The following is a 17,980-nucleotide window of genomic DNA, read 5'->3' as shown; positions in this document are numbered from 1 at the left end:
GGGACAGATTGCTGTTGTGCATGCTGACAAATAGGCACAATCACAGTTTTTATCAAATCTAGGGGAATGTGCATCTCTCACATCTCTGCCCACCTGTAAGTGGCTTTTTCTCCCAGATGTCCACATTTCTGGTGCACCCACTTAGCCATCCCCACTAAGTCAGAATTCTGGGTGGACACTTCTCTCTCTGAATTTTTCTCTTTTACATCTGCAAGGGAATTGAACCAGTTATGTACAAGCCATGTGGAAAACCAACCTGCTAAACCCTTGGCAGTGAACCAAGAATCAGCGTAAAAATGAGACATCTCAAGCAGCTCTTGCTTTAAAGTCTGACACACATTGTACAAATCTGTTATTTCTCCTGTGCTAGAAAACAACTCTTCAGTCAATGAATCATTAGTCAAACAAACATGCTTTTTATCCCCAGGGGACACGAATTCAAATGGTGCACTCAATTTCACTTGTGACTCTTTTACCTGTGGTACTCCCTGCACCCTCTCCACATCTGAAAAGGGGCATGTGACACCTGTTCATGTAGGGCTGCAGTGACTCTAGCCCTGTCTTGCATGTACCAGATACTGTGTATGATACTAGCTTCCTGTGCCTGTCCTAAACTGTGAGATTTAGGTGAACTCATCACCCACTGATAACAAGTCAAAAGCTTAATCCAAAGTTCCAGGGGCACTCTTGTCCTCCCCGTTCCTGATTTACATGTAAATCAGTGTTTTCCTCTTGCACTGCGCAGTAACCTAAAGTCTGAATTCTTTCATTTGAAGCGTGCAGCTGCCCATGTTTTTTTCTAGTTACTTTATACCCAAGTGTTAAGATTTCACTCAGATGAGGGCTATACTGTTTCAAAAAATCAAACAAGCTCATGAAACTCGGTGTCTTTTGCTTAGTGCAAACAGTAAGAAACTCTTTTGTTTTACTTGTGCCAGTAACTGCACATTTTGCGACGGTACTTCTGCCAATTTTTCTTTGCAGAAACGGTCAGTAAATAACATTCGGAGCTTTGTTCTCAGTGTTATCAGATAAGGAATGCTCTTCAACTGCCAAAAACTGAGGGGTGTTTTGTTCACACGGAGGCTCAGACTGGCTCACAGCTGTCTTAACCCCCTCATTACTGGAATGGGAAAAGTCAGATTCTTCTAAAACAGCAGTTTTATAGATTTCAGCATTATCTTGCATTAATGTGTTCTGGCTAATTTGCTCACGTAAATTCTTATTTTCATGTTCTAACTGCCTACATCTCTCCTGCATTTTTCTGCAAGCAGAAAAAAGTATCCAAACCCTTCTGTCAAAAACAAAAGGAACGTAATTTCTTTCAAAAGACACATTTTCTAAATATGCTTTATCACAGCAAGAAAACATGTTTCTCACAGCACCATAAGGCAGTTTAACTTCACATGCATTTTCAAACATGATCTGCCGTGCTTCTTTAATTCTCTAAACAACAAAAAACAATTACACTTTTAAATCGTGCACTTCAAAATCTCAAATTCCGACTCTGAAAACTGATGACTGAGCCAAAATGTCCTGCTTTCCTGCTCTTATCTCATAACCGAGCGTACAGAACCTCTCTGGAATGTACTTCTGAGTTTAAAGAAGACATTTATTGTTGTTATTACTTCACCGCAAGGTTCTTGAGAAACAAAATTAGTAGATTGGAAGCACACGTTCAAAAGTAGTCACAGCAATAAAAACAAAATATATCAAAGTACTTCTCAGTTGCAATGTACACAGCAAATATATGTGATTATATTATAGCATAACTTCGAAGCAAAGCATAAAAGTCAAAATTCATCACTGTAGGGGCCAAGCTTCATCTTTCTGGGGTCTGCAAGTTGATGACTCCGTTCAACTGCAAGAAAGAGATTTTCTACCCAAACGGGAGACAGGCAACTGACGTCTCCGTTCCTGTCTGACGTCAAGCAGATTCCATCTACCCCTGCTGTAGTCCAGAGTCATCCTTAAAAGCAAACTCAGTGTGAGAACCGAAGAAACTTGGAGAGTGGCCAATCCTCCCTAGCTCACTCGTTCTCAGACTGGATTGCAAGGTAAACACAAAATCTACGTGCTCTTATCAGCTAAGGTCTGGTATGAAAAACACTGCTTGGTCTACCATGTGGAAAAACACAGCTCATCTGCAATGTCTAAACCCACGTTAAAGCCACTAGGCAGCTAACCTAAATATCAAATGTAATGTCTAATGTCATGTCAAAGCCAATAGGCAGCTAAACTGAATACAGAATGTAATGGCTAATGCCATGTCAAAGCCAATAGGCAGCTAAACTGAACAAAACATATAGTGAGCTACACTAAGCAACTAATATGCGCAATGGTGAAACACAAAGTCATTGGTCAAACACAATTAATAGTATCACAACCATTACACCAAGGGTCCAGGACCTGGGGGCTTGGGTACTCCCTTGGGGGGCTAGGACTCACTCCTGCAGGCAGGTAGGTTGTAGGGTCTCTGGAGCTTGTTGTGTCCCTATACACAGGAGGTCAGCCAGCTAACCCTTGGAGTCACTTTGGTGGTCCTGAGTTCAAGGGGCAGGTCCAGACTTTGTTCCTCAGGCAGAAGGGCAGTCCTTCTTCTGAGTCTTCCAGAGGTCCATAAGTGATCTGATTTGGAGTCTGAAAGTGCCACTTTTTTCCCCAGAGCCAGCCTTTGCGCAAGGGGCAGCACCTCACCCACCCCCCTGCCCTTCCTAGGGTTGGCTCCCAAATGTCAGGGGGACAAAAGACCACTGCCCAGTTCCTTTGTACCTGCAGAAGGTAAATCCCTTTGAAGTGTAATTGGGACGGGACACAGCTCTGCCCACAGCATCCTGGCACAACAGCCCATCCTGACCACACCTAGTCGCCTTTGTGTCACTGTCTGAGAGGAATGCACAACACATAACAACAGAGTTATGTGACCTAGGCCAGTGGCAGAAAGGCACTGTGGTTTGGGCATGGAAATGCAAACCTTCTAAAAGTGGCATTTCTAGAAATGTGACATAAAATCCAACTTTACCACTAAACAGAATTTTTAATTACAATTCAAAATAGTCCAGTAAAGAGCCTTCCTACCTGCTCTCAATCTGAAATTACGCATTTTTAAATATAATATGGTAACCCAATTATAGTAAATGGGACAGCCTTGCAACAGTGGAACACAACTTTAGGAGTTTTTCACTGTCAGGGCATGCAAACCATAAACCAACATGCACTACTTTTTCAAATAACATGCACCCTTCCCTAGGAGCTGACTAACGCAGGGGGTGACATAAGTTTTAAAAAGGCAGATTTAGTCTTGGCACAAGGTTTGTTTTGTCAGGTCAAAATGACAGTTTAAACCTTCAATACAGGCTGTAGTGGCAGGCCTGGAGACATTTCTTAAAATGCTACTTTGGTAGTGCACAATGAGTGCTACAGGCTCATAGTAGCATTTACTTTTCAGGCCTTAGGCACAAGGAACACCATTTACCAGGGACTTACAAGTAAATGAAATGTGTCAGTTAGGAGTAGGGTAATTTTCTATGTTTTAAAGGAGAGGGCACAAGCATTTTAGCACTGGCTAGCAGTGGTAAGGTGCACAGAGTCCTAAATCCAAGAAAAGCAAATTTCAGCAAAATAGGAGGAGTGACGACAAAACATTTAGGGGATTACCACCCAAGGGTATCAAGTCTAACAGAAACATTTGTGCCTTGCAAAGGAATTTAGTTCCGATTACAGAATGTGCTATTATTATAACAGCCAGAGGTGCCATAGTCTGTCATTACTGTAAGTTTATATGGCCCATTAGCGGTCATAATCATCACAGGGGAAAGAAAATGTGTTCTAGGTCCAACCTGGCTTCCTAAACATAGCCCGCTAATTAATTAGAAGGAACAGCAAATAGTTCTTAACTCTGAGTATTGCCAACAACATTGTTGGTCCCAAACTGAAGCCAAGGTATCCCAGTCATTGGTATGTTCTGGAGAGTGAAAGTGTCCAACGAGCTTCTGAGGAATTTACAGTTGTCTTCAGCGCAAAGGGGGATTGCACTTTATCACCAAATCACATTTGTGAATATGCTATTGATCTACAGCCTCAAGAAAAGATATAGTATGGGCAAATATAGCTACTTACCCTTAAGGAAAATATAGTATTCATTTGGTATGACCTTTTAATCGCAAACTCTTTGTCTTCAAGATAGTGTGGTTTGCTGTTCTTAAGAGAGCTTTCTAGTTTTCCTGATGCAAAGGTCAGTTTCTAACAAAATGTCTTCCTTTTCCACAATATAGGCATAATCCTTCCTTCTTTCATTGTCCAATTTATAGGATCAAATCAATAAATGGATCACACTTTACAGGTCTATTGATAACCAAGGAAAAAACATAATTTGTTTATTCCAGCAAGTCATTATTAAAATTGGCTGTTGCAGCTTCGTATGTCCAATTGGTTTCTGCTCTAAAATATTGAAAATAACTGATGTGGTAAATTATCTCCTTGTTGCCTTGTCATAGAGACAAGAGTTGTGTGTATAAACCCAAAAATTCCTGAAAGCTAGTCTGCTTGGGACTGTTGCTGTTCATTAAGAGCGTGGCTTAACACAATGCTTCCTTTGTCAAGTAGGAGAACATGAAAGAAAATATAGACATGTCATTAGGAAATACCTGGGGTTGTCTCATAAAATGACATCTCCATTGGGCCATAAAGGATTGAAATGCCTAGGATTGCCACTATATTTTCTAGGTGTGCTGTGCCTACATGGAGATTCACTATTCCCAATCCCATCAAATTTGTGGGATTATGCATTGTAATTAATGTAGAAGGTCCCACTTTACATGTTACATGGGTGGGATCTGACCCCTCTCTATCTTGTTGAAACACTAATTCATGGCGTTTTATGAAGAGGAAGATGTGTTCTTGTTGAGCAACCCCCATAGGCACTCCTGTATCTTTTTTATCTTTAATTGGAGGTGATTAACATCAGAGTCCATACCTCAAAGTGGGCAGCAAAATTAGTCTAGATTCTTAAGTGGGTGTGGATATGAGGTGACAGAAACTCTGACGATAATTGTCCTGTCCTTCACACAGAAGAGACTGGGAGTAGGGTGGAGAGTGAGAACCAACGCTGTAATGTAATCTCTACAGGCGAAAATGGAGAGTGTGGTTTAGGAAAAGAGTCTCGGCTTGTCTCTCACAGGCCTCGTCCTCCACCAATAAACTATGGGCCACATTATGACGGTCGCGGTTGGACCGCCGCCAAAGTGGCGGTCCAACCGCGACAAAATGCAGCCTGGTGGTCCCGGTGGTTTTAATCCACCAGGGCAGCGCTGGGGATTACGATTCCCCATCCAACAGCCTGTCCATGGTGGGTTACACTGCCATGGAAAGGCTGGCGGAATGGAGGACTCGGGGGTCCCCTGGGGGCCTATAAACTGCCCATGCCCTTGGCATGGGCAGTGCAGAGGCCCCAATGCACAGCCCCATTGTGCATTCCACTGCCCAAATTACGGGCAGTAGAATGCTCAACAGGTGCTACTGCACCCTCCGCACCGCCACATTGCAGCCGGCTCCACTAGTAGCTGGCTGCAATGTTAAGGCCCTGTTCACCGCAGGGCTGGTGGACGGAAACTCTGTTTCCACCGCCAGCTGTGCCGTGAACTCCTAATAGGGACGGCGGCCTCCGCTGCCCGCCAAACTCATAATGAGGCCCTATGTGACTTAGTAATATAGACTAATATGGTGCTTTTTCTGTGGGAAATGCAGAAGGGAATTGTGAATGTAGGTTTTGCACATCGTTCCCCTTTCTCTGGACCAATTCTTACTCAATGCTCCGATGTTGATAGCCCATCACGATCCCTGGAGCTACTTGAAAAACCAGCCAGACTCAGGAGCACCAGCACACCATAGTCAAGAACTGCCCAAAGTCTGGACTTGATGAATTCTGATAAGCATTTTGGTAGGGAATCATAAATAACAAACCTGAGGAAAAAGGGTCTGGAGAGGTAAGAAAGAACTGCGCAAGAGAGAATAGAAAGAGAAAAACAACAAAGGTGTTTGAAGCGAACGCTGAACAGACTAACACCAGTGAGAACCAAGAAACCAAGAAAGTTGTGCAGCAACATCGTACAGGTACTGACACTTCTTAGTGTCTTAGTGCTGTCTTTGTTATTCGGATTGTCCTGATTCTCTCAATGCTCCTTCTCTTCTTGCTCAGTGCCTGCCTCAATAGACAGGTCTTCCATCCTTTTTAGATCTCTCAGCTACTCTCAGTCAGTCTTATCTTTGCAGGTTGTTTCTTCCGACCCCTAAACTTTCCTCATACACATCTTTGGCAGGAAGAGTTAAAGGATCTGGCTCAGAGGACAATGGTTTGCCTCTGGATGCAGGGAGAGCAAATGTATGTTAACCTAGTAGCAGGGATTAGCTATCTTTTAGTGTCCAGGAAAAGCTGGCAGAGCAAATGGCAGATATAGCACTTAATCTGTTAACTTGGAATTCCCAAAGAAGTTTTTTTTATATTGATTCCTGGCCCATCCCAGACAACCAGGCCTCAGTCACAGTAGGAGAAAGAACGTGTTTCACCCTGTCAGAAGGAAGGAGACCTCACCTAAATAAGGGAGTGCCTAAGGAGCTGAATCTCCTGTTTTCCTGCATTATGGACACAAAAACCAAAAGGACTCCTGATTCCAAGTGGGCCCAGATGTCACAGGGGACCAGAGCCCTGGTTGGAGAAACATCTGGTGCCTATAAACAAGCCTGAGGAGCTAGAGGCTGCTGAAGGAATTTTAACTGGGTGATCACACCGATGGTTGCTGCCACATTTTCGGACTGCAAGACGTCCTGCCTGTCAGACGTCTTGTGGCGGACATTGACAAATTGAATGGCCTGGCAAATTCTTTATTGCATCAAGCGAGGTCAGTAAACTCAGGAAACTAAGTAAACTGCCACATTTCCAGACACAGAGGGGAATACGTTTGGAAAAGCAGTATAGAGGCCTCAGGGTATGATAGAAAGTTTGCAGATAAAAGGGGGGCTTTTTCTGTATCTTGTAAGGGCCTCCATTAGGTTTTGTTACGCCACTGCTGACAATTGCGAGAAACTGCTGTGTCATCCTGCTTTCTTTACTGTCTGACATAAACATGGCACTGCGAGTACTCAAAATAACACCCTTTTTGAAAAAACCCAGGGAACTGGAATTTAGCCAAAAACATCAGGGCCATTGTCCTGAGTTTATTTCCACACAACTGAACAATCCCTGTATTTTAGGGAATTACTGTTAACCATTAAAGCAAAAATATAACCATCCATCTCCTGCAGGGATTAGACCCTTATGATGGAGATCTAGTAAGTGTTTATTCGTCTATCGTTCCCAGCTAAGATGAAGCTGCCTAGCATTCCATTTAATTTACAAAAGAAAAGTGAATTTAGATATACTTGAAGTGGTTTGAAAAGAACGAGACATTAAGGGAGTATTACCGTTTATATCCGACCTGACAGAGAAACTGAATGCCAGGACTCACTTTTCCTGGTAGGATCTTAAAGCTTAATTTACTAAGGTCCTGCAGCTAACTATTGAACATAACTCCTAGACAGGGGTGTAGCTTGGCCAATAAGACTGGGGGGTGTGAGCGTCATATTTTCTGACAAGCGGCTGGCGCAAAAGGTTCAAATGCATTATAGACAAGCAGGGTGCACTGAGGCGTTTAAGGGGCAGAGGAAAGGGAGAGAAATGTGGGTTGGCAGGAGTACTAAGAGAGAAAACAATATGTCATAAAATAACCTCTATTTTTGAGGACTTTCGAAACAGAGAGGTTGTGTGTGTGTGTTTTAGTTCGATGTGTATGTAAAAATTCCTGGTGAACTTCGACTCATAATACCCAGCTGAAGGCACCAGTAGCTAATTATTTATCAGAAAATACATTTATTAGAGAGGGGTGTAACAACCCAGACACCCCCTTTGAAGCTACGACCCTGCTCCTAGACACCCTCAAAGATGTTTTGGACGCATATCTTCGTTGGAGTTCGAAAGCACTACTTTTGTTTTTGTTGCATTCATCGTATAGTCAGACACCATCCAGTAGATATTCCTCTTGAATCCTAAATGCTGTTGTTTTGTTTATTTTTGGGTTACAGATGGAAGGCTTCATTGTCAGCATAGCGATGGATATTGGAACTTCAAGCCAATCCAGGAGTCAAGACTAAAGACTCTCCCTTAATCACCTTTGGGATGGACTCCTTATAAAGAGGGAACCGTAAAGTGGATAATGGGAATCCATTCCTTGTGCTTCACAATACATAAATACTGCAACGTACCATACTAAAATTGAAACCTTTATAAAAAGTCAATACACACTTGTGAACTGAAATAAAAAGCACATAAAGTGTGTAGCTTAAAAATCTCAGTTCGTCAAATAAAAAAGCCTTCACAGTGTCCAGAAGTAAACGAATTGAAGGGGATCCTGATCACTTGGCATAATCAGTCCATTGAGTGAGAGATGGCAGCAAGTAAGCCATACTTTAAACGGGACGATGTGTCCAGCCTATTGCCAAGAATTTGTATTATTGCTTTAATCTGTGTTAACGTGACTGATAGCCTCACAGAAGGCAACATGTAGTACTACGATTTGAGGAAAATTACATTTCAAATCTTGAATGATATGGCCAGCAAATACCCTCAGAATATTTGTAAACAAAGAGTTGTAAGTTTCAGGACCACGTTTTCCTCAGAGACGTGTAGACCTTGTTTGGGAGTCTGTGAGGAGCCGTCGCTTTATGTGGTCTTTCACTGTCAAGACTTGCACACTTTCCATCTACCTACAGACATCTTTCTCCCTCACTGCCTGTGTGAAGGTTGCATAAGTAATGCAGGCATCTGCTACTACAAGCTCGAAGAGCCAAGCCCTCCACTGTATCAGGTTTCAATATCCAGCACGTGGATCTGTCCTTACATATCTGGTTTTCTAAGCAACGTGTTCACATATGTATTGTTCCCGTTTTGAAAATCTTCCCTTTAAACAGTCATTGGTATATGAAACACGATTTACCTCATGGGGTGGCTGTCAATGTTTATCAGTAGGTGACTAACTCAGTGTGCCTACGTGCCTAGACTGCCATTGACCTGAGTTTCCTTGCTCTTTCTTTTTCACTCAATAATGGCTGAAGATACGTTTTGCATTTGTAAAACTTTCTCTTCAAGGCAGCTATTTATCCATCAGACTCAGGGTTCCACTGAAATTTGAAGGAGTCAGTGTGACTTTCAATATGTATGCAGTGTAAAGATTTTCTTTGCTTTAAACTTTCTCAAAAGGGTGCCTTTGTATTACTTGCTGTTAAACTCTTTATACACTACCTTTAGTTTGTTTAAAAGGGTATGTATGCAGTGCATAACTAGTTGTGTGTGGATCTACTGTTCTTTAAAGAGGCGAGTCTTCAGATCATTTCAGGATTACGAGGGGATATGTATGCAGTGTAAACCAAGCAAGAGCATAACCAAGCTTTGAACATGAGCTGGAACCCAGGGATATAATTCAGGATTGTTTACAGTGAGACAGAATCCTGTCTTATGTTGTGGTGATCTAGTGCCCTTTAAAGAGTTGAGTCTTCAACTAATTTCATGAGTACACGAGTGCCTATACAGTACAAACTTAGCTAAAGCATAAAAAAAGTACTGAACATAGTCTGGAGCCCATGAATATTGTTTAGAATTGAGTACAGTGAGACAGAATCTTATCTTATCACAAGGTGAGCTAGTGTTCTTTACGGAGGTGAGTCTTCAAATAATTCCAGGATTACTAGAGTATGTACACAGTGCAAACTTAGCTAGAGAATAACAAAGTACTGAACTTGGGCTGGAACCCGGGGATATTATTTAGGATTGTTTACAGTGAGACTGAAAAATATTGTATCTTGTCATGTGGGGATCTAGCGTTCTTTAAAGAAGTGAGCAGTCAGATCATTTCACGACTACAAAAGGTTGGGGCAGTTCAGATTTTGACAGGCATGTTGTTCAAGGTCCACTGATTTTCTCATTTTTTGCCATCTTTGGTTTCTAGTTTTGCTACGCCTTGGCTTCTAGTGGTTCACTGTCCACCTCAGTTGATTATTTCTTCAACAAGGTATACAACATGTTGTTTCTGGTAGCCTTGTATGTCATGAATCTGAGCTTGAAGATAATGCAGGCTTGAGGTGGAGCCAATGCAATTACTTCAGGGTATCTGTTAGCTCATACTTTCTCAACTCTATCTTAGCTGGGCAATTTTCTTTGACCATGCTGTATATTCTGCCTTAAAGGTAGCCAAATTCTCCCTTTATTATCGAATAATAATAATAATAATAATAATAATTGATACATTTGTTGTTTGTCAGACTCTGAGACTGAGTGGATGTGTGTAAACCTGGAGTCAAATTGCATAGATCTTTGATGTGCAAGTTTGCACTCATGTGGGTGTAATCTTTGCACAAGCATGACAGTGCAAAACATTTGCTTCTACTGACTACAGCAAAATGTTGTTTCCCTCTATGCTTTTACTGCTAATGTAATTTTTGCAATAGACAATTGGCTTAAAACTGCAGGCCGCCGGTACAAACTATGTGATTTGGCTTCATTGTGATTTTTTCTTTATTTAAACATATTCCTTTTCTGGTAGTGTTCCATCATCTAGATATTCATTTCCTGTTGCTGTTTGTTATTGCTTTAATAAGTGACCTACTGACAAAGCTATGGCATTCCACTCATGATAAAGCATACAATGTAACATTACGTGCTCCGCTCCACTCTAATTGGTGTAGACGAGCACCACCATTCTCTCTTCAAACAAATTGAAGTATTCCCCATGTAATTAAGGAACGGCTTTTTGGAATGTTATGTCTGATTCATCCACTTTTAGGTCAATATGTAAGTTTTTGATACATGAGCTGCTAGGGGTCGTGTGGCCGTCGGGTGGCTCTTTCCAAAATCAGTACTTGATAGGTAAGTCATATATGTTTTAAACCCTAATTTCTTTCCTCTAGAAATGTGGAAGCAAGATAGGGGCTTCCTTCTACTCTATTTCAGATGAGCACATTTCTGTCAAGATGCTAGCAAAATCGCTACGGGAAGGCCATACTTGTCAAATGAGTTTAATAATGAGAGGTGGGAAGTAATTACATGCATTCGTATTTTCTTTCTTAGGAGATGTCAGCTAGAGGATCATCTTCACAGCTTCCTAAAGCTTTTGATCCCGAGCCGGTAGCTAAATATGGCACACTGGATGTGACTTTTGATTATGACTCACAGGAACAGAGGCTTCTGGTAACAGTGACAGCTGTCACCGACATCCCGGCATTCAACAGGACGGGGAGCTGTAGCTCGTGGCAAGTCCACCTTGTTCTCCTACCCATGAAGAAACAGAGAGCAAAAACAGGCATTCAGCGGGGACCGTGCCCTGTCTTCACAGAGACATTCAAGTTTAATCACATTGAGTCGGAGATGATTGGGAATTATGCAGTTCGTTTCAGACTGTATGGCATCCGGCGCATGAAAAAGGAACGGATTGTGGGGGAAAAGATTTTTTACTTAACAAAGTTAAATCTTCAAGGGAAGATGTCAGTACCAGTAATACTGGAGTCCTCATGCAGTCTCTCCGTGAGTATTAAGAAAAACACAGCAAGAATGCAATGTATTCTATTTTGTAGTGTACTTTGGAGAGTTCAACCCACGGCCTAAAAGCTGGTCAGGTTAGTCCACCATTGTGAAACACACTTAATGTCCTAATAAGGCACTGATAATATTTTAATGATTTCGTTATCTTCTCTTGATAGTCAATTGATGAAATAACTTCCATTCTGTGATCCAAATCAGTGGGAAACATGCACGTTTGATCATATTTTGTTTGCATATTGTTGTGACAGTGACTACATTCAATGCCCGCCAAGCCCGTTCACTTGTCTTTCCATACCCAAATGTGTTATGTGCAACAAATATGGGTGAGCGAGGGGTTCTCCCATCCCGTTGAAACTAAGGGCCTGGTAGATGGGCTACTCTATCACAAATGTGACCGATATCCCATGCGCTGTATTACAATTCTATCATATCCTACAGCACATGTAGTATGGCTAACAGGATAGCCGTCACGCTTGTGACGTAGTAACCCCTCCTCCTAAATCAGGCCCTAACTTCATGTGATCTATACTGTGTCACACAGCAGTTGTTTATTGTCCATTTAGTTGATGGGTGCTTCCTGTTCAGCCAGAGAAGGTTTCTATATAATGATATTAAACTTATATTTAAGCTTATATTTCAAAGTCCAGTGTTTCGGACCGAAGTCGTCAGAAAGGAAAATGCCATGACTTAGTTGGAAGCCATTGCATATTGTTTTACACCCTTATGAGAAATCTAGTCTTGACTGGTGCTTCTGGTATGCTCGTCTCAAGGCAGGCACCCAGCACAGAGCTTGTCTGGTTTTTGATCTGTCACACTTAGGCGCAGAGGTATTTTGTTATCAAGTATTTCTCATTGCTCTGCTTAGCCCAACTATACATACAATATATTTTGGAGAGCTGCATACTGGTATAGTATGTATGTTTGGGTACTTTATTAAATAATCTCTACTCATTTCATCATAATTGTGTTTGTGTGGATCCGAAATATCCTGTATAAAATATCGAGTGGCCACAATATGATGTCGAAAATATCGAGACCAAAATATTGACAGGAAAGTATGTAAAGATTATCAATACCTAACTCCACATCTTGGTGTCTTGAAGATATATATGCATCTTCAAGGTACGTGGATGTGGAGTTAAGATAGTAACTCTGTAGTTACCTTTATGCACGTGCCTCTCAATGTTTTGGTTTTCGATATTTTGCTCACAATACTCTGACCACTCAATAATCTGTTCTCAATGTTGTGATGTGCAACTTCTTTTGTCATTTGCAAAGGAATATTTACACCAAAGCTTATATCATTTATCTAAGATTTTTCAAACTTCAAAGCTTTCAAAGTTGCCAAACAGCTGAAAATGACTTCAACATTGTTAGCAATGGCGTGTCCGGACTTGTTTTTTGGACAGTTGCATCTCCCACAAAGGGGCACCGTGACACCTTTACAAGAAACTTCATAGAAAGTGGAGCCAAAGAACAGATTTGATTTACTTTTATTTTTCAAATGGAGTACCCATCAGTCGCTGACGAAACTTTTGAGTGCTTCGTCTGAGTGATGTTTTTTAAGAAAAATAATGTTAGATTATGGGAAAGATGTACATTTAAAAAAAAACTTTACCCAGGAACCATGATATTCTGGCGGTAGCCTTTGGCCTGAGGTAATGTGACAAAGGGCCCACCGTCTGTAGGTGATATATAAAAATCATATGAGTAACAACTTATTGTGGTATATTGGGGGAGGCTCACATGTCTTCAGGTGTGTTCTTGTTATATATAACTTTATCATCTTCCTGGTTGACGTCAATTTCATGGTGGCATATGTTTCTGTTTGTAGCCATATTTCTGGCCCAACCTTTTCAGAGGAAGAACTGTAGTTTATGGTTGTAAGATGTAGTTGATAACGTAAAGATTTATTGTAATGTGTCACAAGACCACCAGATGCTCACTGCCAGAAGTCCAAACTGGGCTTAGTTTTACTACTATCTGAACCAGAGACCTCATTAACAAAGATTAATGACACCCTGGCATTAATGCCAGTCAAGCTAGTCAATAAGTTTGTCATCCACCTTACGTCTTGTAGATGCATGTAGGGACTCACAAGGAAAGTAGAGTACAAAAACTGATGTTATTGACTGCCTTCACCACTAGTAATGCTTTTAGCACATGAATATGCCAGTTCTGTGATTTTGCTTTCTTCAGTTCCTTGTCTGTTAGTGTTGTGACTAATCTCCTGTGCTGCTAGTTATGGATTGCATTTCCAGGAATCTAATAACGTCCCTCTCTCGACATTCCTATGAAAAACCCAGTATTCATTAAGGCCTGTGCATCAGGCTTTGGCCTCACTAGAGTGATTTATGCACACATTGTTATCCGTTTGGCCCATCACCACATTTGGTATTAAGGAGCAATTGGCTTTAGAATTGCTGTGTTTTTTTATGAGAGGACCGTGGCTCTTTGAAGAAAGCACTGGTGAGGTGCAGCAGCAAAACAGACCACTGATGGATGTCCTAAGAGCCCTTTGAAAGTTTATGTTTTTCTATCATTTGTCATAAAAAGCGATGAGCTCTTGTGTTGAAAGATATCCCTCAGTTCGTTGAGCTTGCCATAAACACATAGAATGTTTGGTGGTCTGATGATTTTTTTCTTCCTCAGTACCGATGACTAAGCACACCTTCAGTTATTTCAGCGAGTAAGTCCACGTCCCACTCTAAACTCTGACCAAATATTTTTTTAAGCAAAACTCTCTTATGAAGGCCGTACAAAAGAGAACAGAAAAGTCCTTGAAACATCAAGGACTTTGACGTGATGGTCATGCTACAATAATTGCAGCATGTTCTCGGTTATGACTCCCTTATTTCTCAAAGGGTAGGTGCTGTGGTGAAAGTGCAATAAGAAAAGCACTGGACAATGAACTGCAGATAATTATCACCAAGTATATTATTTTTTAGTAGTGGTTGCTGATGGTCAATTTTTTTATTGCAATGCGTTTCAGAAAAGAAAGTATTTTTTATATTTGGCACCTTTTTTGGCCCAAGATGTAAGTTACCTAGCTTCAGTACTTTTAACATCCTTATACTATGTTTATTCAAACATCTTGAGCCACTTACTTGTGGATCAGCAGCAAAAAGCTTTTCAACTCCTCCTTACCATACAACGTTCACCACCTAATCAATCCCAGGACAAATTCTTGGCTTTCCCTTTATCCATGAAATTTATATTTGAAAGTGGTACATCGTATTCTAACATAGGTCCTACTCAGAAGAAGACGGGTCATCAGGAACTGACCTGGTGGCATATGTTTATTGGATTCTCCTCCTTGGACGGACCCCTTAGTGAAGGATGCTTTGGAATCTCCCTAATGTTTCATATCATCAGGCTAAAGTAAGTGCTGCATGGTAAGCTCGGAAGGAGTTGTACAGTTTATGTGTAGACACCGACTTTTCTGTACTTGGAAAATATTCCCCTTAGATACAAATAAAAAAAAGCAGAAAGGGAACCTTGGCAAGACATTTTATGAGCGGGATGTTCACTATGCCTTTCCCAGGAACGTATATGGGAGACTTCACTGGATGTGTCTATATTGCAGCCGGAACCACATTTTCGACTAGAAACTAAACGACTGCCATGGCATTAGGAAACGCCTATGTGCAGGGCAATGACATGGGAGAGGAAAGAGATTTGAACCCAGAGCAGTCAGGGGTCAGGAGAGCTCGGAGGAGTTATGTGTAATTTAGCAGACAGTGAAATAGGTCCTAGATGAGGAATTCAATTTGTTGGTGTGCTTAGGTGTAAATACATTATTTCTTCCTTACCAGGTTCAGTCTCTTGGAGAAAAGTAACAATACGAGAGAATGTAAAACTTCCTAACGTTCTACTCAGCACTTGGAGGCTAGAATTAGTTCATAGGAGCTTCCATTTGAAAGCACAAACATTTCAAGAAAGACATCAAAATCTATTACCTGACACATTTGGCCCGTCACATCCTTCATGCTCCGAATCCAACACATTTTTGGATTTGCTGCGAATTGCCTGCTCTCATCCGTTATGATTTTTGTTTCTGTTCACAACTTGAAAAACGGTAACCCGTATGAAACATGCAAACCATTAACCTCACTTGCAACAATTACGTTTCAATCACATCCATATTTCATTAAGGGGACAACAAAGCACAATAGGATTCAACATCAAGCAATAAACAGTAAACTGTCATGAAAAAGCTCACTATTATAGTTAACAGGCTGGAATTATCCTCACATTACAGTCATTAAAGAACTGATAGCTTTGTGCCACAAAAGGAAGGACATTTTACATTCTGGGTCTGGGACCAAAGGTGAAAATTGTTCTTGTTTAAAGCTTGGTCAGAGCTATGATAGCAACTTTTGGAAATGGCTGCATAACCATCTTTTGGACCATTACAGTGGACAATTCACTGACTTATGAAACGCCTCTACGTAAACTCCGGCTGAGTGGACAGTCTGTTTGATCCTTCACATTAGATTTGAACATGGCCCTAGACAAAGTGCTACCTCTATGAAAACAACAATTGATTTGCTCCCCAAGGTCTAAAGTCCTTCATTCTATCTTTGTATACTTTCAAATATTGGACCACACACACTTAGGGGCTCATTGCAAAAGCGCAATACAAAACCGACTTGCTATGAGACTTAGGGCCAGATTTATACTTTTTCACGCAAAACTGTGTTTGTGTAGTTTTGCATGAAAAAGTATAGCACCAGCTAGCGCCATTCCAAGTCGCCGGGCAGGCGTCATATTTATGGAATGGCGGTAGCCGGTACTAGTGCCCTGTTAGCGTCCTTGGAAAGGACGCTAACAGGGTGGGGGAGGCATAGGGGAAACCGGGGCTTGTGCGCCGAATTATGGTGCTACACTGTTTAGAGGCAGAAAAATGGCTCTAAGCAGTGTAGCGCCATTTTCGGGCACACAACCCCCATGGACACGGCTCCTGTCTTATTAAAGACAGGAGCCATGCCCAACACCCCAGTGGCCATGCTCAGGGAACAAATGTCCCCTGGGCATGGCCATTGGGGCCAGCGCTGTGCAGGGGGTCCCAAGTCAGGGCACCTGAGTGGGGGAAAAAAAAATACTTACCGGGACTTACCTGGGTTGGGTCCCCCATCCTGTGGTGTCCCTCTGGTGTGGGTGGGGGTGTCCCTGGGGCCAGGGAAGGGCACCTGTGGGCATTTTCCATGGTTGCTGACCATGGAAATATGCCTACAGGTCACCTTACGCCTGCCTCCAGGTGTTAAATAATGGTGCTAAGCTTGCTATTTAAGGCTCCCTGTGCTGGATTTTAGCATGGGGGACTAAATATGGCACAAAGGTCATATCGTCCTTTTCTGGACAGGAGCACCTACCTTGCATCTCATTGACGCAAGGTAGGTTTTCACGTCCAGAAAATGATGTTAACTCCATAACTTTGGAGCTAGACGTGTCTAGCTCCAAAGTATAAATATGGATTTAGGTTTGCGCTGAATTAGCATAAAAAAATGAAATTAATTCAGTGCAAACCGAGTATATATATATATGGGCCTTAGTTCTCCTGGCCTTAGTACAATTTAGCCTTTTTAATGTAAATATCCTGCAATGGACTTCCATCATCTGCAGGGAATCAGACACAATAACATAGCTAATATTGCAGATAGTCGAGTCGTCATTTGCTGTCCATTTCTTCAGTAATCTTAAAACCACAATACATTCTATAGTAGTTACATTTATAGAGTGCTTATTGTCCTAAAAAGGCACTGAAGCACTTTGTGGATGGTTAGCATGCTACTTTATGGGACTACCATACTTGGAAGACTGTGTTTTTTGTATCACCTATAGGCGTAGAGTGGATGCTGTGCGTAAGGACCAGAATGGCACTCTTACTTTAGTCACTGCGTCTTTGTCTAAGGTTGATTTGTAAAGGAAAGATTTATAGCATGCTTCAGGATAAGAAACTGTCATGCACGCAATCATGTGAGTGATCTTCCAGAAGTCATGCAAGTGGTCATGCAGACCTGCACCTATCATTGATATCGCAATCCAGTCCTCAACATCAGTGGTAGGAGTGGTACAGTAAGTTACCAGGTGGCTCGTTGTGTCAGGATGCACTAACCTTGTGCTCGGAATTCACAGGAGAAATGAACTGTTCTGTTACTCACTGTCTCCACCTGTGACCGCATTCACTGGAATATGGAGGGCAGTGAAAGAAAAGGGGGAAGGGAATAGGATAAGGCAGATAACAGGGACACTTGACCCCAGGATTCTTATTCTTCACTTCTACTGATTAGGAATGGCTGCGGGATATAGTGGATAGCTAAATTCAAAGAGATGTCTTTAGCAACTTGCCCTTAA

The 17,980-nt window shown here is 41.7% G+C and overlaps 1 protein-coding gene across 2 annotated transcripts in view; it reads left to right on the top strand.

The window, feature by feature from the left end:
• SYT14 (synaptotagmin 14) overlaps window positions 1-17,980 on the top strand; it is a 987,902-nt gene that overhangs the window by 728,303 nt on the left and 241,619 nt on the right. For both annotated transcript variants that reach the window (XM_069233958.1, XM_069233957.1), the window contains exon 6: window positions 11,153-11,605. In XM_069233958.1, coding sequence (XP_069090059.1) covers window positions 11,153-11,605 — 453 coding nt within the window. The remainder of the gene's footprint in view (window positions 1-11,152; window positions 11,606-17,980) is intronic.

Source organism: Pleurodeles waltl, chromosome 5, assembly GCF_031143425.1.
Source record: "Pleurodeles waltl isolate 20211129_DDA chromosome 5, aPleWal1.hap1.20221129, whole genome shotgun sequence".
NCBI lineage: Eukaryota > Metazoa > Chordata > Amphibia > Caudata > Salamandridae > Pleurodeles > Pleurodeles waltl.
This window is presented reverse-complemented; position numbering and strand designations above follow the sequence as displayed.